Source organism: Sceloporus occidentalis, unplaced genomic scaffold (genome assembly GCF_023333645.1).
Source record: "Sceloporus occidentalis isolate IW3139 unplaced genomic scaffold, rSceOcc1.0.p SCAF_23, whole genome shotgun sequence".
Lineage (NCBI taxonomy): Eukaryota > Metazoa > Chordata > Lepidosauria > Squamata > Phrynosomatidae > Sceloporus > Sceloporus occidentalis.
Genome location: NW_028317003.1, coordinates 2,228,949 through 2,255,823, shown reverse-complemented (window position 1 = coordinate 2,255,823; position 26,875 = coordinate 2,228,949). Strand labels below are relative to the sequence as shown.

At 36.3% G+C, this 26,875-nt stretch overlaps 1 protein-coding gene across 1 annotated transcript in view; it reads left to right on the top strand.

The window, feature by feature from the left end:
• The window catches only part of LOC149300678 (succinyl-CoA:glutarate CoA-transferase-like), a 292,551-nt gene that overhangs the window by 214,228 nt on the left and 51,448 nt on the right, over nt 1-26,875 (top strand). The window contains exon 13 of the mRNA XM_089484747.1: nt 11,350-11,413. Within this exon, the coding sequence (XP_089340873.1) occupies nt 11,350-11,413 (64 nt within the window). The remainder of the gene's footprint in view (nt 1-11,349; nt 11,414-26,875) is intronic.

Sequence of the window (26,875 nt, the reverse complement as noted above, 5' to 3'; positions counted from 1 at the left end):
ATGGAGGCAGAATGACCAGATTTGGAAAAAAAGGTTTGGAAATCATAAAACGCTACTTGTACTTATTGCCCAATAACTTACAAAAAACAGCCAAAAAACATAAAAACATTGGGTATTTCTAAACTCAGGACAAATAGTAGAATCTATTTAGCTAGTTTTCTACTTCCTTTTTTAGTTGAGTAAAAGATTTTTCTGTGCGATCCAGGTCAGAAGGGCCCTTTCTAAACTATTTTAAACTGGGGTACGAGGAGACAGGAAAAAGGGGTTGCACAGGGCCCCCTAGTTAAGCCAGTGAGCTTGAGGTCTTACCCTTTCAGCAGCAGCTAACGCTAATTACATCAGAATAGCATCAGAGTGTCAATCCTGACACTGCTGGAAACAATATTAAAAGAAACAAGTTTCCCAGAGGGTCTATCCAGACCCTCCTGTAATCAGTAAAGCAACATTGGGAAATGTGAAATATCTAGGGTGACTGGGATACCTGGAAACCCTTAAATCTCCAGATGAGGCCCTGCTGACCCATGTCTCAGTCTCCTCCTTCATTGGTCAAGTGTTTGGTCTCAGCCATCCTCTACCCACTCTCTACCTACTAAAGGCTGCTTAGGGTTAATCCTGTCTCAAGGACAGCACTTGGCAGTCTACCCTGGGAAGTTCCCTGGTATGGTGAATGATATTTGAAAGTACTAAGAAAATTATATCTGTAATTTCATAAATTATGGATTTTCTAGCCAGTGTGGATTAACCTCAGGGAAATCTTTGAGTTTCTAAAATGTGCCAGTGTAGAATGTTCATCACTTTCTGATGGTTTCCTTATCACTTTTTATATCTATAAGGTGATGCTTGTCATTTTCTATCAAACAGATCTTTGCATCACATAAAGCTGCAATTCCTACTTTAAACTATATATAATGCACATTACAGAATAGAGGCAGTTTCAATGACCTGGACTCATCCTATGCCAGAGGGGCTGCATGCGTCCCTGTGCTACAATACATAAGAAGGACACATTTGTTTTAGAGGTATAATTTGAAGCAAGGCTAGCTGGCTGAGCTTTACCAAGACCTTTCATATGACATTGTGATCATACCTAGAAACCTTTCACGGTTGGCATCCTGAAGCTCTCCTAATAAAGTTTTTAAAATCAGTTGTGGGACAAAAAGATCACTTCAACACTACACACTACATGATTTATTTGTTTTTTTGCATTTTCATAGGTTTATTTTCTTACAAATTAGAGGAGCACTCCAGCCATTATATCCATATTAACGCATATGATAGCTGTGTGGTCCCTTTAACGTTTTGTGCAGTCTTTCCGATGTACTCACTTCCAATCAGATCCAGTGCTTGCTCTGCTGAACACTGCATGTAGATGTCTGTTTAGATCCATGTGCACATTTGTTAAGTCTTTACATTGATTTCAATGGGAGCACCTTCCTGCCCCAGATTGGCTGCTTATGCTGACTCACAGTGTTTTAATTGCAAAAGCAGCCAATCAGAGGCAATGGCATTCTGGAGCTCTTCTCTCCTAATAAAGTTTTTGAAATTAGGGGTGGGGCTAACTGCAGTTTGACTTAGGGATAGGGTCAAAGAGTAGATAGAAAGTTGGCGGGAAGTAGGAGGGTCATGGGAGAGGAGTGTATATCACTAAATGCTTCTATATTGTTAATTAACTGAAGATCTTCACATAGAGACCAAGTTCTCACATTTTTTATGACCTATTCATATGTAGTTATATATCTGAGCAAAATATGTTGTTTTAAACATATTTCCTCATGATTATATAAGCATTAATTGTCTTTTAGGACATTTACAACACAGATGTATACTTGGGAGGTGTGACCCAGGCATTTGAAGCAAATCAGTTTAGAGCTTATGTAATTGCATACTATGTGCAACTGAAAACTGCAAGCCAATTAAGAGACATTTATCTTATGCTTTATATGGTCAGTGTAGACCTACAGCCTGGGTTTCTCCAGCAACTTATTGCTAAAATACTTGAACAATAAAATGTGATAACTTCCCCTTTGATGTTTTTTGCTACGGTGAGCTTTGTTTATGCAACAGAAGGATGTAGGCTGTCTCAGTGATACTGGCACAGAAAAGCGGCAGATATTTACTGGCGACAGTCTACGGCTATTCTGTTCAACTCGAAGCATGTGCTGATGGATTAAAGCAGAAAACAGTCATTCAGTCAGTCGCCTATATCAAAGACAGCCTTGCTGAGGACGGGCTCTCCACGTTTTGAGAAGACGAGTTCAGATTAATTTAAGTAACAGTCCAGACTCTGTCCTGGTTAGGTCATGGAAAATGATTTTTTTTCCATTGTCTCTGTCAAAGTTGTGTTATTTTTAAGCCTTTAAATATTTTAGCTGTCTGTACAGGAGAAAAAAAAAAGATAAGAAGTCGAATGGTATTTGTGCATTTTTGTGCAATAATGGGAATGTGGTCTTGGAATTTCAAAATGACGTACTGTAAACATAACTTTGCTCCCAGGACCTGTTCAAATAGTTATTATTCTAGCTTTTAAGCATTAATCTAGTCTCAAGAGTAGATGTGACTTAAGATTTATTTACAAATTATATGCATGTGCAAAAGTTTTAGGCAGGTATGGAAAAAATATGTAAAGTAAGAATGCTTTCAAAAATAGACATGTTAACAGTTTATTTTTATTATTACAAATAGTTTTATTTTAACAAAACCCAGAGTGAGTAAACAGAAGAAAATTTTTAATCAAATCAATAATTGGTGTGACCAACCTTCAAGTCAATACAGAATCAATTATAGGTACACTTGCACCTAGTCAGGGATTTTGTAGGCATATAGCCAGGTGTATAATTAAACAATTGTACCAAACAGGTGTTAATGATCATTAAATTAATATGTCGGTTGAAACATAATCATTAACTAAAACAGGTTGGGTGAACAATAGCAAACTAACCAGGTAAGGTTGCTGAAGACAGTTTAATGTCAAAAGTCATACACCATGGCAAGACATGGCAACACAGCAACAATATACAAAGTAGTTATACTGCATTAGCAAAGTCTCTCCCAGGCAGACATTTTAAGGCAGACAGAGGTTCCCAAGCTGTCCAAGCTCTTTTGAAGAAGTACAAAGAATTGGGCAGTGTTGAGAACCGTAGATGCAGTGGTTGGCCAAGGAAACAGTGCAGTGGATGAAAGATACATTGCAATCGTAAGATGTCCAGCAGTGTCATCAGCTCAACATTAACAGAAAACAGTGGGACCCTGGTACACCCATCTACTATCTGGAGAGTAGATACTACTATTATGGAAGATTTGAGACCAAAAAGCCATATCTCCGATGAGGAAACAAGGCCAAGAGACTATTCACAAAAACACAGGAACCGGGATGCAGAGAAATGGCAGCAAGTGCTGTGGGCTGATGAGTCAAAATTTTAATTTTAATTGTGCACAAACGGGACAGTGGTACAAGAACGTGTGTTTACAGGCAACAGTGAAGCGTGGTGGAGTTGGGAATTTAGTCAGGATTAATGGTCTCAATACTGAGACATACAGGCAGTAGCAGATGCTACTGATCCTGGTACTTGTGAGTATACTTCGTAATATTAATTATTCAAAACTAAAAGCTCACTTTCAATTAACAATAAGAACAATGATTGCATGGAGAATCAAACAACTGCTGACAGCCACTGACTGGGCAAATCTCCCTTTTGCCTAATGTTAAATAGGGATATTATGTTCTAAGAAACAAAACACAGGTCATTAAAAAAAAAAAGGTGAATCATTTTTAAAAGCAGTGTACACCATTTTTTATCCGTTGGCGCTTAACAGAAATTTATCTTAGTAGATATGTTCACCTTAAATGTATTCCTGGATGATACTCATATACTGTTTGTACCAATTTTGGCTCTTGGAGTCATTGGCTAATAAATTAATATAAAAATAAATCAATATATAAAATGAAATTTTTTTGTGTCAGTCACAGTTTTGCACGAGAAGAACACATTATAGCTTTGTAATTTGCCAGGAAAAAAGGATATAATTGAAAGTGAGTGTCAGTGACCTCATGAATCCCTTTAAATTCTTCTCTATCCTGGTTGTTGATTCTTTTTCTAACACGGCATTTTATTTCTGCATTCTATATTTAGATGAAGCTTAACTAATTTTTTAAAGGCTAATATTTCTTTTGATCTTAAAAATAGGTGCTATTATGAGCAACCCTGTGTTTTGCTGCCAAGTCCGATTGTACATTTTCCACATAAGCCTTTTCATTCCTGATGATAAATGAAAAGTGAATTCTCTGTGTGAATATTATATACCTGTAATTTAGACATAGCTCTAGGCACAAACTGTATTGACATTTCTTTTTCGATCATTTTTGTGTATTTACATATAAGCAGGTGCTATGGTAAAGCACATTTTATTTGTATGAGAATATTTTTTCAATTATGTTGAAATTTACTTTGTTTTAACAAACTTTGGATACCCTGCTTAGACATGTTAGACAATGTTAAGAGTTGTAATGTTAAATTAAGTTAAGTTATAATCTGAGAGGGTACATTTTAGCTGGCACTAAGGGCAGAGGGTTTGGTTTTGTCACGTATGACGTTTATTTCCTTAGATCAACTTTTCAGGTGTAACAAGAGATTTATTATATGTGAGAACTTCCTAAGGGTAGCTGATAGCTACTCCTTAAAGGATGCAGGAAGCGCTGAAGGGGATAGGGCTGCCCATGCATAGGGACAGGGCTATCCAAGATAGAATTTGAAACAGTAGGAAGTTGGTGAAACTTGAGTGGGAGTGAGCTAGACCTACACTGGAATGGGCGAAACCTGGATGAGGAGTGAGTGTGACCAAGGGCCACTCCACCACCCAGCGACTAAAAAACAGTTACTTGGAGCACTTTAAGGGTGTAGGTGAAATCCAGTATGTTCCCAGCTCTGCACATCTCCAGAGGAACCTGAAGATTTAAAACTCTTGAACAATGAGATATGTTGAGCACTTTAGATCTTTTCTTATAGCTTCCACTCATTACGCTTCAAAGATCAGCTATGTAATCTCCACAGCTGTTTACCTGAAGATACAAGCTGTTCATCTATATTTTAAAATGTTCAGAAAAATAAAACATTTAAATTATTTTTAATGTAAGTCATGTAAATATTATGTAATAATATAAATAAAAATCCAGAACTAAATCCACATACAAGTGCTTGTATCTCCTTAAAGATGAGACGGTCAAACAATGCATTATTGAAATCATGCAATAATTCCTTTATTAGGGTCCATAGTCCCATAACAAAAATATATGATGTCTAATTTTAAGATGAAAAAAATAGTGACAAAGAACAAACCAGCCGATAGAACAGAGAACCTACTTAACGTGTTTCGCACCAAAAGGCTCTTTATCAAAATAACTTTATGTTCTTTTCTGCTTAAAATTGGAGACCATATATTTTTATTACGGGACTACAGTCCCTAATAAAGGAATTATTTCATGGATAACCATCTCCAAGGACATAAACTACTGAAAGTAGGAGTCTCCAAATGCAAGTAACCTTCCAAACCAAAACAAAACTATAATATTCTGAGAATCTGGCTCCACTGTGGCCTTTTCAGTGATATAAAAACATACATCAGAATAAATATTTTTTCAGTCAAAAAAGTAAGATTCCATGGGCACCAAGAAAGGACCTGTGAGTAGAGACCCCATGCATGAATATATAAATGAAACACGTTATATAAATAAAGGTCAACATATGAAATGCTAATTTAAAGCATAGTCACAAACAAGACTCATTATTCGGTATAAGATCAAGATTAAGATAAACACATGCCACACAGAATAAACCCCATAGAAACCGCAAGTGAATCAAAACCTGATGCAAACATAATTGCAATTAATACATTGGAATATTAATTTTATTCCTTATAGTGTATCTATTGCCCCCCTTTTGTTGAACTTTGCATGTATTTTATTCTCACATATTGTCTTGACTATATTCGTCTAACTGCTAAACCTTAACATAGGAGATGTTAGCTAAGATCTAATGATGGACACCAGTGTCAATACAATTATAGTCAATTGCAATAAGCAATCTACATGTGCACAGTGGCACATTTCCTCCTAGGTTACTTGGCGATAGTGTCCTATAAAATGTTTGATGCTCCATGTTCAATGTGGCCAAAGAGCTCATGGAGAAACAATGATATGCATTAATTGCTACTTTTGTAAACCTTCTTAAATGTAACTAGGCCATCACCAGTCCTAGTGATTTGGCCCTGGAGTCTTACCAAAAGTAGCAGGCAGTGCTGCGTGATGCTAGTTACCACAGTACTCCAACTGAACCTAATCTACAAAACAGACAAGGCAGAAGCCACTGTGGAAAGTGGCCTGCATTTAATTAGATTTATTTTTAGATTGTTCAGTGTCCCATTCTTGAAACTAATATTCATGGCTAAATAATGTATTTGTGTTGCTTGTGTATTATTTTACTGCCCATTGCCACACCAGGCATGATTTTATTTATTCATTTAGTTTTTATTTAAAAACAATTTAAGTACCAGGGAGTAAGAGGCACTTACAAGTTAGTTCCAACTCCCAGGTTAATTAATCTATGGGTTGTTTGTTATGTTTAAGTTGCATCAACTTGACTCTCCTATAGTCAAATGTTTGATATATAATGCACGTTGACTTTAGTGTATTTGTGAGTGGCCATTTTTTTGTAATGTTAGCATTTTTTTAAATAAAGCTACGGCCAATTCTATCCAATTTACAATTCTGTGTCTGTGGTTATTTTATTGATTTGTTAGGGGTTAATATGTACATGCAATGGACATAGATTTCACAATGAAATTTTTATGTGTGTATGATATTAACTTTTCCCTATGTACATTGGGCATTCAAGCACTGAAACACATTCTATAAAAGTCTATAGAGTTTCCACTTTTTAATGATTTCATGAATGTCAATCTTTTATCTTTGGCTACATTTCTACAGATATAACTTCCGCCCAAATGGCGGCACTTGTGGTGATGTCCTTTCCCTGATCTCCAATTCCGTTCATCCAGTAGAGCATTTGCAAAGTCAGGCACTGATGTTGAACGAGAATGCCTTGCTCGCAATATCCCTTCTATTTCTATCCCATAGGACATACCAAGACATTTTGGAGACTCTGTTTTGCTTTAAACATATCTCCTGCATACTAAATTGTATCTACTAATTTACAGTCTACTAATTGCCACTCGTTAATAAGAGCCCAAGTGCTAAATAAAAAGTACAGATTAAGGAGCTTTAGGACTTATATAAAAAATCCATCATTTTCTTGCGTCCAACTATTTTTCCATGTCAACACAAGTAATGTAATTTTAAATATAAATACTTGTTGCAGATTCCTCAAAATTCCTTCATTATGTTAAACCCTGTTCATATTAAAAGCCTGGCCAGTGTACCTGTGCAAACCATGTTTTCCTGTAAAATAAAAAAGGCACCGAGCATTTACAGTGAATAAAATGCCACTCTGTTCTGAAAGGAATGTTGGCAAGTGGCACAAAACATTCGTATCAGGACAGCTGGCAAAAAAATAATGAAGGGCACAACATAATATTGACACACAACACAATGATGTAAAAAAACTATGCACTTTAACTTGCCTAAACTTACCTAGAGTTGATGTCAGCAAGTGCACTTGAATACACTTCCTTGTTGCCTCTCGCCAGCAGGATACAAGCTGCTGTGGAGCATTTGACTGGGCATACAAGGTCATGTAACATGGAGGGAAAGAAAAGGGAGGGCAGTAAAGCAAGGGAAGAAGAAGTCAATCAGAGCACACTACTGCTCTCCCATTTTTTCTGCCTGGGTGCAGATGGACACTGGGAGAGAGAAGCTGGTTCTGCACTGGATTAATCAGGTAATACATGCCTGCTGTAAAGCCAGCTCCTCTGTGCAAGTGTCTGACAGTCCACCTCATTCATCCAGAGTTCACAGGCAGCAGAGGTTATGAAAGCAGTGGAACAGCTCAGGCTACTACAAATAAACATAGGGGACTCAGGGCCCCTACTGCTCTGGGGCTCCCATGCAGTTGCTTCATGTGCCCCTTAGTTAATCCAGCCCTAATAACAACAGTAATGCATTCCTCCCAATGAATCAAGGCATCGGTGGTGGAGCTTGGGAGACGCAGTGCTACTGTGCATGTGTACAATTCTGCACATGCTCAGTATGCATTCTCTGGTGTCCCAGATACTGGGGAATGAAATCGGGACTGTGGGATTGTGGTCCTGAATCCTGCAGCCCCACCAAGCTCCTGCTCTGTACAGCTTTCATGAGTTCAGTGTTCAGCGTCAAGTGGAACAGCAAGATAGAGTGGCAAAATCAGAACTGTCCCTCGAAAAGCGGGACAGGTGGGAGGCATGGTAATGTTAAAACACACCCTCACATCTTACATGTTATTACTATGAAGTTGTTTCTCCAGCAGATCTCTCTAATATCTCTTATATATGGTGTCCGCCTCTGTTTCCTACCCAGCAGCTCCCCACAACTAGTTAAAAAATACAATGAAATTAGTTCAGCTTATCTGTACATACTTTGACTGGATCGGGGGTTTGGGGGCAATGGGAAAAAATATTTTAAGGGGGAGTCAGGTTGGAGGAGGGTGACGTAACGTTGCATGATGCAAGCGTAGAAGCTCACACTTTGTTGACAGGCTGAGGCTTCAGAGGTTAAGTGAGTAGCATGTTTATATGTTAGTGTGTGTTAGTGTGAGTGTCTGGGTGTGTGTTAGTGTGAGCGTCTCTGTGTATGTGTGTTAGCGTGAGTGTTTGACTGTGGGTGTTAGTATGAGTGTCTGGGTGCATGTATCTTAATGTGAGTGTTTGGTTGTGTTAGTGTGAAGGTCTAGGTGTGCATGTTTACATTTTCACAATTGATAAAGACCTCATTGTAAGGTTGAAACGTTGTTGCTGTCTTCCTTTAATAAATCTGCCTGAGCTGGAACCCTTGAGTGCCTGGAGCCTTTATTTATTTTGATCTACTGGGGAGCTGGCCCTTCCTGGCACAGTTAAGCACCTGAGTTCCTTTGGTGTGTGTGCAGATTCCTCATACTGGTGACTCTACATTTCCACAGTTGGCTTGTAGACGGGATACACAGTTTTAATGTAATTTTTCTTGAAATTTTAAGGGTTGGCTTATCAGCGAGTATATACAATACTAGGCGCTGGTATTCATTCTGGCCTACGCAGAGGCAAAAATTGAGGTTGAACTGCTATGCTGTTTTGTTGGAGGTACCAGTTAATGCTGCTCAATAAAGTAGCCTTAATACATAAAAATAATAGCACATTATAAAGCCAAACGAAACAAATTCATATCTAATATTATATAATATGTACCATTACTGATACTTTGCCTCATGGTAACTGTTGATACCGTAGACTTCTTACCCAAAGCACAGACTCACAGCACGAGCTACATAAACCTCTTATGTAGAATTTTTTTATATATTTTTTTACTTAATTTCTAATACACACATACTTTAATTTGACAGTCTTAAATATGTCTAAATATGCCACTTCCACTGCATGTTCCAAGGAATAAATAATTTTTATCAGTAATTTTATTCTTATTTCTACACTGCATTTTTAAGTACCAATGTTGTAATACATTTATTGATAAGAATGCCCTCTGTTTTAGTTACCCTTTGCTTTACTTGTGCAAGTACAACCATATCTGTATAGCGTATTTGCCATGTTCTTGCTGGATGTCATGGAACAGATTTCAAGTTTCCACACAGAACTTAAAAATGTGCCATATGAAACGCGTTCATCTTAAGAAAACTTTGTCCTCCACACCGGAGGCTTAAGGATACAGTGTGATTGATAAAGCACTATATGCTTGTAGAAACTTGTTTTTGATTTTTTACATTGATTTCACACTGTGTCCTTAGCTAAATAGAAAGGGTTTGTTTTCTGTAAACATGTGTAATTCAAAGGCCTGCCTGCTGCTTCTTCACATTCCTTAAGCTAAAAAGAATCCTATATCAAAGAAAGAGAGGGGGCCCTTAATAACTATTATAATTATATAGAAGGAGGGCTTAAAGACATATTAACACATATACAATCGAGTGATGTGTTTATACAAATATGAAGGGTTTTCTTTACGTTATACAAAAAATTCTTAAAGTCTTAAAGTGGTATTTTTGCATAATCATCTAACCCTGTGCAGAGTTCCTTGTCAACTCCCATTTTTTTAGTTACCTCATAGGGTTCTTGGGAGCAAACATCTTGGTTACATAGAAGCTTTTATAGGTTGAATGCTGCCAAGCCAATTATAAATGATACATTTTCTGATATCATGGCTTGAAGCATTGCATAACATCGGTAGCTAAGTGATATTGTACATGGACAGTTAGTCGGGGACTAATGTGCACTACAAATAGGGCAAGCAATGAGCTAAACCCAAAGTTGACTCTGTTTTAGAAAACTGAACCAGAGGGGGAGCTGTTGGATAAGGGAAACATGAACTATGAAAGGTCTCTACCTATAGAGAAGACAGTTTCTTAGAGGAGCTGATGATTGACAGTGTGGAAAGCAGGATAAACACGCAGGGGAATGACAAGCAAAAAGTGAACTTAAAACTTGGCACACAGTGTTTTCCTTGTAGAGGAGAAAAGATCAGGAGAAGAGATATATTTAGTGGCAGTTAACATTTTAAGCTAAATTCCACAGTGACACTAATGTCCGCATTTCTGTCAATCAGTGGTACCACTTCCAGATTTGAAATATGTTCTGTATCTCTAGTATGTTTATAGTAATTATTTTTCTACACTCAAAGGGGTTATGACTGTTGAATAGTATATATATATATATATATATATATATATATATATATATATATATATATATGAGCTAATTACAGTTTACAATATATGCCCAGAAATCACTTTAGTTGGAATATACATTATGTCAAGCATCTAACTTCTCTGAAGCACAGATATTCTGCAAGGAAAATTACAGCATATCCAAAATAATGATCTGCTGACTATATGATTTATTTTTTTATTGGGGTAAAATATACTTCCAGTGATAGGTACAATTGTTAATGTTCTATTTGGATAGAACTTAATTTTTTTATTAATATCATATTTCCATCAAACAGGTTGTGTGGTTTATATGGATCCCCAAATAACTTAGCACGTCTCTATGGAGAGATCTCAATGTAGATTTTAAACCTAAAACAAATGGTTTCTTTTTATTTAGCTGTAGATAAGAAATATTATAGTGTCTGTTACCTGAGCTAAATGTCATTTGGTCGATATTTCAGTTTTAAAAACAATATTCGTGTGTGTATGTTACTAATTCTTCATGTCAATATTATAGGTTCATCACAATGGCCTTGTTTTAGAAATGGATCACCCTACTGCTGGGAAGATATCTGTTCCAGGTATGGCTATTTTTATTTTCAAATATTCTCCTAGGGCCCATCATGTTAATCCCCCAAAGAATGTTAAAAACAACACTCAACAACACTCATCAATGCCCCCCAACTTGGTCCCTACTTTACACATTTCTGCCTTAAAATGTAGATTGGAATTCAGGGTAGCGGATATAGGAATTGTGTTGAACTGTAGGGACTCTCCAAAGGCAAGGCCCTATATAGATGTGATGACTGTACCCACCTGATGATGACACTGTTTTATTTAGACTTATACAGAATATCAACACAATGATTATTTGTGACTTACCTATGGACTATGATCAATTTTCCTGAACATTAAACATAAAAGCATATCCTGGTGATTTTTTAATGTAGGAATAGTAGTCACGCCAACTATATTGCAAATGTGTGCATTTGAGTACTAAATTTAAGTATTCACAAATTGAATAACCTCTGGTAGCTCTCCATTTGCACATTGTGTCTGTCATGAAGTACGTACACAAATCATAGATTGCAGAAGGAGGCCGAGCCTGCCCTGGGTGCAAAATTTGTTCTAGGACAGGCACTTGGCAGTGTGTTATTTGCAGTGTCAGAGCCAAGAAGAACGAACAAATGGAAGTCACTTTGCGAAACTGTAGACCCTAGTTAAAAGGCTATGTCCTGTTCTCAAAATATTATAGTCTAATTATTATATTCTTACAAATGCATAATAAAGAGGTTGATATTGACCAAGTTGAAAAGTTGAACAACACACATTTCTTTCACATTAAGTGGTTAATATGTAACCCAGAACACAGGAACCAAACCTTATCTAGCAACCAGATGTGGCCACTAGTTGTTCTTAAATATGTTTCTTTTCAGTAACAATGGTCTAGTGTGACACTTAACAATAATGTGATTTTAGGCTTAAAATAATGCACTAATTATTCATGTATATATCAATGTTTGCACTTATATACAGTCTCATACACATGTGTTAGACACACAAACACATCTGGAACTTATTGGCAAACTGGGATTTGACTGTCAAGTTTTTTATGCAGGTAGAAAAGCTTTTTAAGTTCCAAAGGGGACCTGCAATCATGCTACATACATTACATAATCTATCTTTGAGAAAGAGTATACCCCTTATGGGATAAGTGCAAAGTGCAAGATGAGGGAGTTGAAAGAAGTGTCCAAGGATATGTCAGGAAAAACTATGAATTAAACAACACTGTACAGGTAAAACATCATATAAGTTCTCAATTATTTTTTAACAATGGGAAACCATGAATACCACCAGTGGACTGGATTTAGAGTTCAAACTGGAACAGCTGATTTGCAACTGTTAACCATCATCTCATATGAAAGGAAATGAGAAGCTACGTTGTAAAACTCTTTAGGATATACTATTCATTTCTGAACACAGAAATATTGCCAAATAATTTGTGTTAAGTGTTGTATTTATATGTAATGATATTATAGTTGGCTGGAGTGTGTTTAAATGGATGATTTCATAATACAATTTGATGCATTGCTCTATGCATGTATGAGGTTGGTTAATTTCACATATCTGCAGATAAAGGCAAGATATTTAAAAAATGCATTTGTGGAACAAAACTTTTGTAATAGACAACCATATGTTATGAGGCTAGCAGAAACTTGTGCATGGAAACAAGATTTTTCCCATGAGGGTTTGCCAGGGCAGAAATTAGCATTTTTTTGAGATGGGCAAATTTTTTCCTCTATGCTCTACTACAGATCATTCACAAAATCTTCATTATAGATATTTATCCCCTGTTCTGCAATTACGGAAACACTTGATGTGTTACATAAAATAAAGTTGTAATATTAATAATCTAATTTTCTAAGGCAAAGACATATGTGGTGTTGGTTTGGGAAAGTCATATTTGTTTAGGCTGTTTAACCTTATATCTCTATATGCTTATAACACTGAGCATTTTTTATTTCCTTAATTGTATTTGCTCTTAAATCAGTTAATTTGTTTTTAAACTACATGGCACTTTGAAAAAAAACCTTTGTATGTTTAGATTTGTATTCTAATCATTACATTTGATTTTTAAAATATTGTCATTTTAATATGATTTATGTTTCTACAGTTTTCTATCTTATACACTATTAAAATATTCCACCCTGAAGACATTTTATTTTTATTCTTTTTTTTAATTTTTAGTGTGTTGCTAGGACCATAGTATGTGATTTTTTTGTTGGATATAACAGTAATATAGTTGTTTAAGAAAGGTTACATTTGTATTTTTTAAGATAAAAGTTCCCCAAAGTTGCCTGTTTTATATTTAAAATAATTATAACACTTATACTACTTACAGTAATAGCAAACCCTAATGTTTGTGAGAACAGACTTAATTAACATTGCCATAAATAACTCAAGTGTGATGCTGGAGTATCCAAAATATAACATAACAATTATAACTTTCTGGTCTGCTCTGCAAAGAAAGGACATGTATTGTAGCAAAACAACATTTTAGCAAAACAACATTTTTGTCAGTGTTTGTCAGTGTTTACCTTCATTATTGTATGTAGATTTTGTATCAAACGCTATGCTTTTACATATAAGGACATACTAACAATCATCTACTCCTTAGCAAGTTTAATAATTAGGTAAATACTTCTTTATTAGAGAGACCAAATTCAGAGCAAAGCGAGGAGAAGTCCTTCAATTTATTACCTATGATAACATCCTCTATCCTATTAATCCCGCATTGTCTCCATTCATTAAGACTAATATCCAGAATATTTTTATTTAAGAGCTCTATCGGGGCCTTCTCAGTGATTAAATAACTAAAACTCATTTTTTTCTTAAATCTCTGCCAGAAAAGTCGAATTCAGCTAAGTGATGTCCCTTTTAGATCTCACAGATATATCTTTAAATCGTGTTTCTGCAACCAAAGGACTAATTCTAAATTCCTAAGACCCAAGATAGTTTGTTCAAATATATACCATTCACATCCTTTAGACTGTGTTAATTGCAATCCACTTCGATTCCTAAGCATAAACAGGGTATTTTTTTTAATTCTAGGATGTTTGTCACGCCATGTAAAACTCATAAATTTAGATTGTATTAAATTGAACCATTCTTTGGGTAGACCATCCAGAATTATTCTTAATCTATATAACCAAACCAGTAGTATATATGATTTTATAATATTGATTCTACCCATCCAAGATATAGGAAGATTTTTCCATTTATTTAATTTCACTTGAGTTTTTTCCATAATCTTGTCACCTTCTGCCGGAATCATTACTCCTAGATAATCTGGCCAAAGGAATTGGAATCTAGATTTAAGTGAATTTTTATCATCATCTGTCATAGCTATACACATAGCTTGTGATTTTTCTATATTTTATTTATAGTGGATAAACTACCGTATAGTTCAATTTCTTCTAATAGGGCCGGAATAGGAACAATAGGTTTGTCCAAAGTAATCAATACATCATCTGTGTAGAGGACAGTTTCATTTCCAGATGTCCAATTTGTTACCTAAAATGTTAGTATTATATCTTATTTTAGATGTGAATGGTTCCAATGAAATTATATATAATAATGGAGCCAATGGACAACCTTGTCTTGTAGAATTGAAAATATTCAACCATTGAGTCAAATCCTTGACCCACTATCTTAGCTGTAGGAGTAGTATATAATGCCATTATTGCATCTATAAATCCATGTCCAAAATCCATTGCCTTTAGAGTTTCTTCCAGGAATACCCAGCTGACCCTGTCAAACGCTTTCTCTGCGTCTAATGACAGGGCCAGCGTGGGGTCCCTGGTAATATTTATAGAATTACAGATATCTATTATTTTCCTAACATTATTGCTAGAGGATCTAGATTGTATAAAACCTTTATGTATTAATACGTCTAATTTAGTTCTAATTCTATTTGCAATTATCGCAGAGTATATTTTAGTATCTAGATTTATTAAAGATATTGGTCTATAGTTTTTAACATCTGAAGGAACTTTATCAAGGCATATAACAGCTTGTAACATCTCACGAGGAAATTTCCTCTGATTCTTTATTTCATTAAACATATTTCATAAATAGGGAGTCAAAATTAAACTTAAAATTTGAAAGAATTCGGCTATATATCTATCAGGACCCGGGGTTTTGCCTCGTTTCAATAGCGTTATTACTTTAGTCACTTCACATTCTTCTGATTGGGCCATCGATAATTTACTTATCTTGGTAGATTGTAGATATTTTTAATTAATTCCCGCTTATGACTATTATCTGGAAGATTGTATAGATCTGCATAGAATATACGAAAAGCTTCTCCTATATGAGAGTGAAATATTACCTATATCAATCTCTTCTGGCAGGGAATAATGAGGAAAAAGAGATTACATTTATGGAAATATTCGACAATCAGGCTAGAAAGAAAGTTCTTAGACTTAGTACTGACCTGATCTTAGAATTAGACGACTTTAAATCCCCATCTGTTTGGAAAAAATGGGAGAGAGACTTAAATATAGATACTCTACCTTCTACAGAATAACGGTGGATTAGAGCTTGGAATCAGTTTTACGAAGAACATACACTGCTTAAATCCACAAGAGATATTCTTTAAAATAGTTAATAGGTGGTATATGGTACTGCAAAGGCTCCACAAAATAAATCCCTGGAGATGTGAAGAAGGCGACGGTTCCAGGATACATATATGGTGGTCATGTAGTAAAATAGCTCTTTTGTAGTAGAAAGACACATAGCCACATCAAGACTGGGAGATGATTATGACAAAACAAAAAAACGTAGATCATGTAGATGAGTAGATCATGTGAGAATCGCAATGTTAATAGTTATAACTAGAAACTGGAGACAAAATAAGATAATTTTTTGGGAACATATTAAAAATCAGATTACTAATCAGAGGAATACGGAACGTGGATTTTAAAGAGCAAAGGGACTTATGCACAAGTATTGGGAAATCTGGAGAAGACTTACCTTGTAATAACTTACAAGTAAACTGGAATAAACAGGGATCAACCCACTTTGGATATTCTTACTTACCAATAACACCTTACCAATAACCATATACCATAATTGTAGTACGTTAATTATTTTTCTTTTATGTCTTTTCTCGCTGGTAATACTATATATCAGTTTCTGATTAAGATGTTGTATATGTATTTTCTATACTATAATTGAACTTAAACATTTCAATTTGTCTGTTAACTCCGGCTTTGTCTACTTGTCTTTTCTTACTATGTATTATACTGTAAAAGCAAATAATAATAAAAATAGGTAAATACCACCTCAGATGAACAACACATGACATATTGCACTGTTATTATTTATTCAACAAAATAAAGCCAAAATGGAGAAGCCATGTGTGAAAACATCCTTTCTTTTTCAAATGACTGTAGCACAGAATTTAATGCTCAAGGAGAAAAATATTTTTTTTCCATGGGACTTGCCCTTTTTAGGTCTCTACCCTTAAAGCACATGCAGAGTATCCATTTCACCTAAAGAGTGGCACAAAAAAACCTGCTTAGGGTCCCTGTGCGGGAGTGTCTCAACATCAACAATTAGGACACTATGTATGCGAAGCATACAAACTTTGATATAACTTGCTTGTTTCAGCATTTGATTTGGAAATGCTTTACTGTCTTTTTTGGAAAAAGAAACACCTTTGTACTTTATTTGCTGTGGTTCATAACCCCTGGTGAAAAGATTTGCTGCTGATTAGTCTGATAGAGATCTCCTGCAGTGAATACATTTCACAGACTGCAGAACAAATCCTGCCTTAGATTCGTATCAGACAATTAAACACAGAACTAATTGCCGCAGATTATTTAGGTTGTACACCACTTACGTAATTATCTTAATGTCAGTCAATCAAATTCTTTATCTGACGGATACTTGAGAAACAAAAACAATAGATTTTATCAATCTCCATTAACAAGCTGTCCAGTTTCCCTCATTATCAGCACTATTTTTTTATAGCAAAACAACGAGGAAAGAAAAGATGAAAAAACAATGACTCGGGAATGAGCCAGTGATTTATTATTTTATATGGTTCATAGACAAAGAAAGTCGTGTTTGATATTTGAAATAGAATTGGACTACTAAGTAAACAACTTTGTTGCATTATATATAATGATTATTTCAGGAAGGTTGAACTCCAGATGACTTATCGCTGAAAATATACATTGAAAAATAATGCTCAATAAATGGTGAGTTTTGAATATCACAATTTAACAGCCAGCCTCTGAGTACCTTTTGATTGCCGGATGTTGAGGGATTCTGCCCATTCCTGTAAACCACCCAGTTCCCATCGGTAATCAGATGACCTCGTGTGGCTATCCTCTCCTATGGTCTGGCACATGCCCTCACATCTCCTATAAGTTCATTTCTTTATAGAGCATTAATTCCAGTTACATGTATTCCCCAATGAGACAGCCCTCGCATCTTTTATAAATTAATTTCTTCATAGAGCATTAATTCCAGTTACATGTATTCCCCAATGAGACAGCCCTCGCATCGCCTATAAATTAATTTCTTCATAGAGCATTAATTCCAGTTACATGTATTCCCCAATGAGACAGCCCTCGCATCGCCTATAAATTAATTTCTTCATAGAGCATTAATTCCAGTTACATGTATTCCCCAATGAGACATCCTGAAAACCGATTAATGATCGGTTAGTGAAATCCTAACATGATGGCGGGTATATGGCCCTTGACAACCTTTAAAGTCCTATTTAACTTTAGTCACAACCTAAATTGCTTTCAAAAATTGATTACATAAAATTGAGTTAATTGTAACGTAATATATCTATGAAAATATGTTATGGTTATGAGACCCCATCAAGTCACTGACATTTAAAAAGTAAACCCACAAAATAAGATCAAGCTGTAGCTGTAGAGAGGAAGTAGTGAAGTAGTGTGGGAGAGAAATCAATATATAGGGTGCTGGAGCCATTAACCAAGGAAAAGCTCTGTAGTATTTCATAGACACTGGCAGCAGGATTACATTTTCCCACTGGTATCACTCACAGTAGTTATTATGGAAATACCAGCAGTTTATTTTCTGTAGATCAGGTAACTCCATCTCCACCACACATTTCGGTGAGGCAGAAAATATAAAGAGATGGATAGATGGATAGATAGATAGATAGATAGAGCTACAAAGCTGGCTAATAATCAGCATTTCTATTTCTACAATACTAAAACTATTATTGCTGATTTGAATAGCCCATTTAAAATCATGTATTTATCTTTAAAATCATCTCTCAATACCTGACACACCTGTCATTGCTCTGTACATACCATGGCTTTGTTGTTTTCAAAGTTGGAATAAGAAGTACTTTGATGGCTTATACTCTAATCCTTTGTGTACAAGTACTTCCTTTGTGTTCTTTGCACAAGTGGAAACAGTGGCACACATGTGTACGTTTTCTCTGCCTCTAAATAGAGTAGGTGCTGTAAAATCATTAGACCATGTCATCTTTAAACATGCAGTTACAGTGTCACACAAAAGATAAAATATAGACGTTCCGACTTTGATTTTCCCTTCTGGTTTGGCTGGGTTTGCAGAAATAGTGCTGTTTTGAAACTATTGTAGTAGCAAATTTGCTGTTTTAGCAAAGTTTGATGGATTATTATTAAATGCTTTCAAGATACATGGTTTTATATTTGTACATGTATTTATTATTGTAGCATTTATGATTAAAAAATATGTTACTACACTTAAAAGGTTTCAGATAAGTGTGAAAGTCTTCTGTGTAGTATGGTAGTGGTTAATACAATGTAAAGGTAAACATGTATGGAATAGGTATAAGGCTATCCTGAGCAAGAGGAATAACCAAGCAATCTATGAGGTCTTACAACAGGTAAAACTATGAGCCACATACCTGCCATCAAATTGTGTGTTTCTATATGCGTTAGTAAGACTGCTATAATATTACAGGTACAATTACAAGCATATGTGCTGCCCTGCCAAACCTTTCTGTGTATGCCAATTTTCACATCTCCTCATCTTATTCCGCTATTGTGAATGTGAATAAAGGCACAAAGCAGCCAAAATGGTTTATCCCTCTATATAACTAAGCTGCAATTGCTCACCTTTACCAAGAATGTAGTGCAGATGATAATGGCAATGCAAGAGACTAGGCTCTATGAATGATTGGTTAGACAGCTCCTAATAACAAAGCATATCAACAAAGGGCTTCTTTAATTTGATATTTAGTTCCTGGAAAACATGAAAGAATATAACAGACATCATTAACAGTGGAGAAAAATTTGGTAGGGTTCAGCGAGGAAGGAACATGAGTATTTGAACATGAAGCTATGACTTACCAGTGGAGGATAGAAAAATGGTTTATGGATATGTTATCCTGGAGGACAGATAGAAACATAGATTGTAGTGGCAGATAAAAATCAGTTGATCCATCTATTCTGTCCATCCTCATTCTTGACACATGATTCTTTAGGGTAACATTATGCATATGGTAAGAATTCCTTGAATTCTTTGCCTGACTGCAGTAGCAGTGGAAGACTAACCTGTATGCCCACAAATCTAATGTTCCTTTTTTTATTTCACCCTTTAATTCTCTGCATGTATCTTCAAATTTCACCCTCTAGTTCTTCTACACATCATCAATATGGATTAGGTTTCAAGTTGACAGGAAAATGAGCAGACAAGGTGGAAAAAAATGGTCACCTGACATTCAGAAACTATGAATGAATATAATTATGGACTTATTGTAAAGTCTATTTGCATATTTAGTATTTGATGGGCAAATAGAATGTTATTTTACCTGGAAACTCAATCTTAATCTTAGTCTGCTGACAATCATCACAAACAGCATTAGATAATAGAACTTTACAATATCACTTTAATGTTTAAATGTTCACAATGAGTGTAACAAACGGAGCGGCATTCTACAGAAGGGTTCATTAATTTCACACAATATGTGTACTCAGCTTGCAGATGGTTGAAGAATCGGAAAACCACTTTAAAGCTCACTTTAAAGGTTTGTTTGTGAAAGGATCTAGTAAGAAGATGAAGTCTTAGGTGTGTGGTAGTCTTGGATCACATGTCTATCATCATATGTCCTTTGATTTAGAAGCTGGCTTGTTTTCAGAGAGAGGTGAAATAAACGCAGGTGTATTGGTTTCACTCAGATGAGTCACATTTAACAATTCCAGAGAAACACCATGACTCTTTTGGATCTTTTTGGATTTTGAGTAGAGAAGACAAAACCATGTGCATGTTTGCTATTCGTTCACATTGAATTTTTTCAATTACATGATTTGGTCTGTCAACAATAAAGTGATATTAAAGATAATAAAGTGGTGTATTCAATAACTATAATAATAATTCATTTGTTAAGGTTTGCAGGAGAGTTAAATTATACACTAACCCCAGTGAGATTCTCCTATAAACTTATATTTTAGAAATTGCATCATATAATCTATAGATCCATACTAATCAGGCTTGAACCGGCCATAGAAACAAAACAAAAGTGGATTATACTGTATGACCATAAGCAGGACCGCCAAGTTGGGTGTAGGACCCAGGGCAACTTGCAAGGCCCAACATCAGTAACATCACATAGGCGCCACAAGAGAAACACTGGAAACATGAGAGCTGTTATTTTTTTCATGGTGCCTTTTGAGCTACTGTGTGGTACTGTGACGGCTTCCCCGTTTCGGACTTTAAGACCGAAAGTTTCGGACCATAAGACATTTTGCCGAGTATACCATTCAGCCTGGACCTTTTTTCAATTGCATGCAACACTTAACATCTGCTTAATTTGCCCAGACCTATTTTTGGTCCCTATATGTCCTGATGTGTTTAACTGCACATCAGCAGGTTCACTTAATGGAGTCAATTAATCTCTAATGCTAAATAGCTTATGAGTAAGTGCCCAATGAGGCGAGAAAAGTGGTAAGCTTGCAAATTTTTTGGTTGGTTGTTTTCCCACGCTGATCAAATATGGATCAGCTTCTTTGAAATAAATATTTATTGGAATATCAGTTAAACCGGAGTGCATGTCTATTTCAATTTTGGTTAAATAAAAATTCAACCCAAACTAGTATGCATATAAGTAGGAGAAACATTGTACAGACATAATATGATCTGCAGCCTTTTATACATACATTGTATGGACACATGTATTGTACATGGACACATGCCATTACACCAACAAGGACTTTTATGACATTGCATTTTAAATACATAGACATGATACATGTATATGTATTGGTCCCCCCCTTTGTAGCTATAACAGCTTCCACTCTTCTGTGAGAATTTTTGCCTATTCATCCACTAGAGCATTTGTGAGGTCAGGCACAGATGGTGGATGAGAAGGCCTGGTCTTGAAATCTCCCTTCCAGTTCATCCCAAAGGTCTTTGATAGGGTTGAGGTCAGCGCTCTGTGCAGGTCAGTCACGTTCTTCCACACCAAACTCACCCAACCCTGTCTTCATGGACCTTGTTTTGTGCACTGGGGCAAAGTTATGCTGGAATAGAAAAAGGCCTTCCCCAAACTGTTCCCACAAAGCTGGAATCAAAGCATTGTCTAATTTACCGTATAAACATTTTGTCACGGAAAATAAATTATGATAATAAAACATTTTTTGCTCTACATATAGGGATCCATCAGAATCCCCCACCATGCATGTTTTATTTCCCACTCCCTACTCTTGCTGGGATCCATGTGCTATACTCATCACCTGGGGGTTCCGGAGGGTCTAACAAGGACCCCTGATGCAAAATGTAACTATTTTAATGAGAGTGCTTTCCTGTCAGTGATTGACTGCTTCACATAGCCAAAACTGGCATGAGGGGGGGCAGTGTGGTATAGCACTAAAGAAAAGTATGTTTTTTTAATATATTTTTTCAACCTAAAAAATGCATATTAAAGCACTTACTAAGAACTAAAATATAAATTTTTCATTGGTGGGACTGCATTTGGCACTGGGATGTCCCTTTCATTTAATATTTTAACTATACCGTTTTGTGCCAGATAAATTTTTCTTTTTTTGACTGTGTACCAGGAGTTATCTTTCTACACAATGGACTCGGTACATCACCTGTGCAGTTGACATTGTTGCCATGTTCCCCTTGATGTTGATCCAGCTATTGCACTTCTTGCTCAGATAAGGTCCCTGGTGTTTTATATGGATATACTGAAAATAAAATATTTTATTGTGGCGTGTAAAGATGAAAGATGAAAGGGAAGCCCATCAGATCACTGAATAAATCATTGCATATATATATATATACCTTTCAGGGCCGTCTTTAATATTAATTGGGCCCTGGGCAAGCATTTGCTTGCAACCACACCCCCACTCCCGGCACTCCCTAGTATGCAATCACGCCCTCCACCTTAACACCAAAAAGACAAAAGTACTTGCCTCACTGATAAGGGGGAAACTGTTAGTGCGGCCTTTCACATGTGCAGGGGAGGAGCACAATACTAAATGAATGGGGCGGGTCCGGTAAGTCAAGATCAGGGCACACCCATGGCTCCGCCCTGTCATCACCCCAGAGTTCCTTTCTCCTCTCCTTCGCTGGGCCACACCTCTCTTTTCACCATATTGTTCAGGTATAGATAAAATAAACAACACATGGAAAACACAGCATTGCAGATATAGATTAACTGAAAAACACTGTATTTTCAGGTATAGATTAAATAAATATCATGTGAAAACAGGTATAGAGCAACTGAATAAGATCAAAATGCAAATTCAATACTGAATATATAGATCAAATACCTAACCCATGGAAACTCTAAGCATGCAGATTCTCTTTATCTCTCTTTTTATTTTTATCTCTTGCTTTTCTCCCTTCCTCTTTATCTCTCCTTTCTATAGCTCCCTTTCATTTTATCTATCTTTTTATCCCCCACCCATTCTCTATCTCTCTCTCCTCTGTTTTCTTTAATGTATGCCCTTTTCTTTAATCTCCTGCTTTCTCATTGTCTTTCTTCTTTCTCTTTTATCGCTCTTCCTCTCTTTGCTTTTTTTTTATCTCATATCTTCATTTTCTTTTTATCTCTATTCTTTCTCTTTAATTCTCCCCTTTGTCCCATCTCTACTTCTTCTTATTATCTTTCTTTCTATCTCTCCCTTTTTATCTTTCCTCAATATCTCTTCCCATCCTTGTGTAGACACCTTGAGGGCCCCAGGGATGACTGGACCCAGGGCAGCTGCTTCTTTTGGCCTGCATTAAAGACAGCCCTTATACCTTTCTATAACCCTTTCTATAATTCTCACTCTCTTACCCCCTGCAGGTTGTAGGGGGCTAGTCCCTGAGAGAATTGAAAGAATGCAATATAGATGAAGGCCAGGGTGGGCAGTAGGCAGGTCCTGAGTAGGGTTAAATTCTACTCCCCCACAGAAGATTAAACACACTGCCACCTGGAAGTTAGCTCTGATTTCCAGAGCTTCCAGGTAAAATCCAGAAAGGCCCCTTGTATGCTTTTAATTGCCCCTCTGACTCCATTCTAGAGATAACAGTATACTATACCCAGGGCCGGCCCAAGGCAAAATGCCGCCTGGGGCGAATTTTAAAATGCCCCCCTTGTACTTACCTTTCAGCAGTCCTGCGGCGAGTCTCCCTGTTCGGTCTCGGTGCCGGCTTGTAATGCTGAGCGCCGGAAGTCTTCCAGCACTCAGCATTACAAGCCGGCACCGAGACCGAACAGGAAGACTGGCCGCAGAGGAGAGAGAGCCCCTTTCTCTTTCGCGTTAAAAAAAAAAAAAAGGGCTGGAGCGGTTGCCCCACTCGGCTCCATTGTCGGGCCGGCCCTGACTATACCTCAGAATCTCAACACGCATAATCACAGATCAGCCTTACCATTTTGACCCACCTGCCTAATATTGTGTAGGTCCCCCTTTTGCCACCAAAACAGCCCTGACTTGCCGAGGCATGGACTCCACTAGATTTCTGAAGGTGTACTATGCCATCTGGCACCAAGACGTTAGCAGCAGATCCATCAAGTCCTGTAAGTTGCGAGTTGGAGCCTCCATGGATGCATCCGGCCTTCCACGTGATGTAAAAGAAAATGTGATCATCAGACCAGGCCACCTTCTTCCATTTGTTATTAATTTCACCTGTCAGTGGTCATTATGATATGGCTGATCAGTGCATAATTCACCTGCCTTTAAAATGCAACTTTGCTCCTTAGGTGCTCACCCATCCTTTATGCTAAGTGGACTAGCTGACTAGGTCAAGGGTGGCAGTCCCATGGGGTTGCAGCTCTATATGATGGTCCCTTTAAGGTTGCCATATAAAACAGCACTTTTTAAAAGACACAGAAAAAGTAAACATGTTTACTGCCGATTGATAGTGTGAATAATTGATTCACTTGTCATGTGATTTTCCAAAATAGGCTTTTGTGCTACTTCTGTCTAGATACCCATGTTTTGGAAGTTGCAGATCGTGAATGTGTAATTAAAATGCTTCTTTTGTTAAGGTTAACACTTAAAACCAGTTGAGGAACGTATTTATTCCCCAGTCACAAGGAGGCAGTGCTTTTTCAAAGTAGCTTTTATGTTTGCCTTGACCTACATTTTTTGTTTTCTCAAAATACTCAATTGGCAGCATGATAAATGGGCTTCATTCACAAAGTTGTTGTTTACAATAGTGAAGAAAAAAACATAAATAAAAAAGTTGTTCAAAAGTGTCTATTTTCTTTTGAAAGGTGGATAAAATAATTAAATAAAGCTTTTAGGGAATATGGTTGTTTGATGCTTTAAAAGAAAAAAATGTTTTTAGTAGTAAGTATCTCATATTTCACAACAGTCTATCTTGTTTGTGAGGCTTTTATTAAATATTTTTCATATTATTTTAATTATTTTATATTAATGTGATAGCTAGAAAGTATAAGCTGCCCTAGAATGTTAAACCTACAGTGAGTTTTCCAAATATAATTTAGAATGTGCTTTGCAAAACATACACATTTTCCTTGGTCAACACTAACTAAAACATCAACAGGGCAAACATGTCCATCTCAGCCTGGAATCCAAATGTTGGTCTAGAATTTTTTTATAAGGCTGTTTAATTTTGTTTATTGAAGACCTATGCTTTTGTTTGCCTATACAGATATGTAGAACATTAACAATCACTGCTGTTTTTGTCTTCTGTTGGTATTGTGATTGCATAGTTACATAATGTCTAATATATATAGGCATGTAGACTGATACCATGTCTGTGTGGTTACATACAGTACATTGTATTTTCAACTATGTGCCTGTGCATTTTATGTTTCTTTCTAGGATTACCGTACTTTATCTAAAAATGTAACAGACCATCTTAATGTGGTAATATACCAGCGAACATCACTAAATTCCAAAAATCCCATGAAACTTTATTTTTTAAGATATATTATTATTATTCCATTATATGTCATGTCAAAAAGGTTACTCATCCTCTTTGTATCATAAATCACCATGCCTCCCCTTATGTTCTTGCATTATGCCATTATAGATCCACTCCCCACTACTCTATAATCTTTTTTCCAATTTCTTTCCTATTCCCTTCAAAAGTTGCGGACTTTCTTCATCAAATTCTCACCATTTGCCTCAGTTTGTCTCATTGACCCTACACTTCCCCCTTAGGTGGTCTATGAATGAGGGGAGGCTGTTTGAATGCTGTTTGTTCTTGGTGGAGGTAGTCTCATAGAAACACAGAAGCATAAAATTTTAGAAGATAGGAACCATTCGGCCCAGATCTTAATTAGTCCATGGTCTTATCTTAGATTCACATTTGCTATCTATCTATCTATCTATCTATCTATCTTATAATAGATATAGATATAATGAATTGCTAGATAGCCAACACCTTCAGCATTTTAGGGGTTATATAGTGGTTTTGGTCAGCTTCACTGTGAGGTAAGTAGGACAATCACTTACTTTTGCCAAGGGGATTTTAGAAATGATTCTCACTTGCTGACAGCACCCTCATTAGTGATTGTGTAAAGTAATTTATCAGGCATTTCTGAAAATAAACCTTTTCATTTATGCTAATAGGACCTGGCAGGGAGTAAAAAATTGGCAGGACTTTACGTTCCTAGTCTTTCAACAAAAAAACACAAAACACTGTAAAGTTCTAAGCATTAACAAACTATTCAGAGGCATACAGTTTTAAAAGTGCCAACTAATAATATATTTGCAGAACCGAGAGGAAGGAAATATTTCCTATTGAAAGTGTACAATACCAAACTTGGTTACAATACAGTAGGAGTGTGTCTGGCAAGCATTTCACTCTTCGTTAATCCTTGCTAAAATGAGCCACCCGTTTTGAGTGTTCCAAGTCTTGTTCCCTATTGTGCAGACAACTCTAACTACATGTAAGCATACTTCTTAAATAGAAATTATGTGCTATTAAAAACAGATATGTGTGTATATTACTAATTTAAACATTTTTACCGTTTTCTGCTTTCCACTTTATTGCACCAACCAAGTTGTAAGCTCTTTGGCAATGTTGTGTTTTTTTGA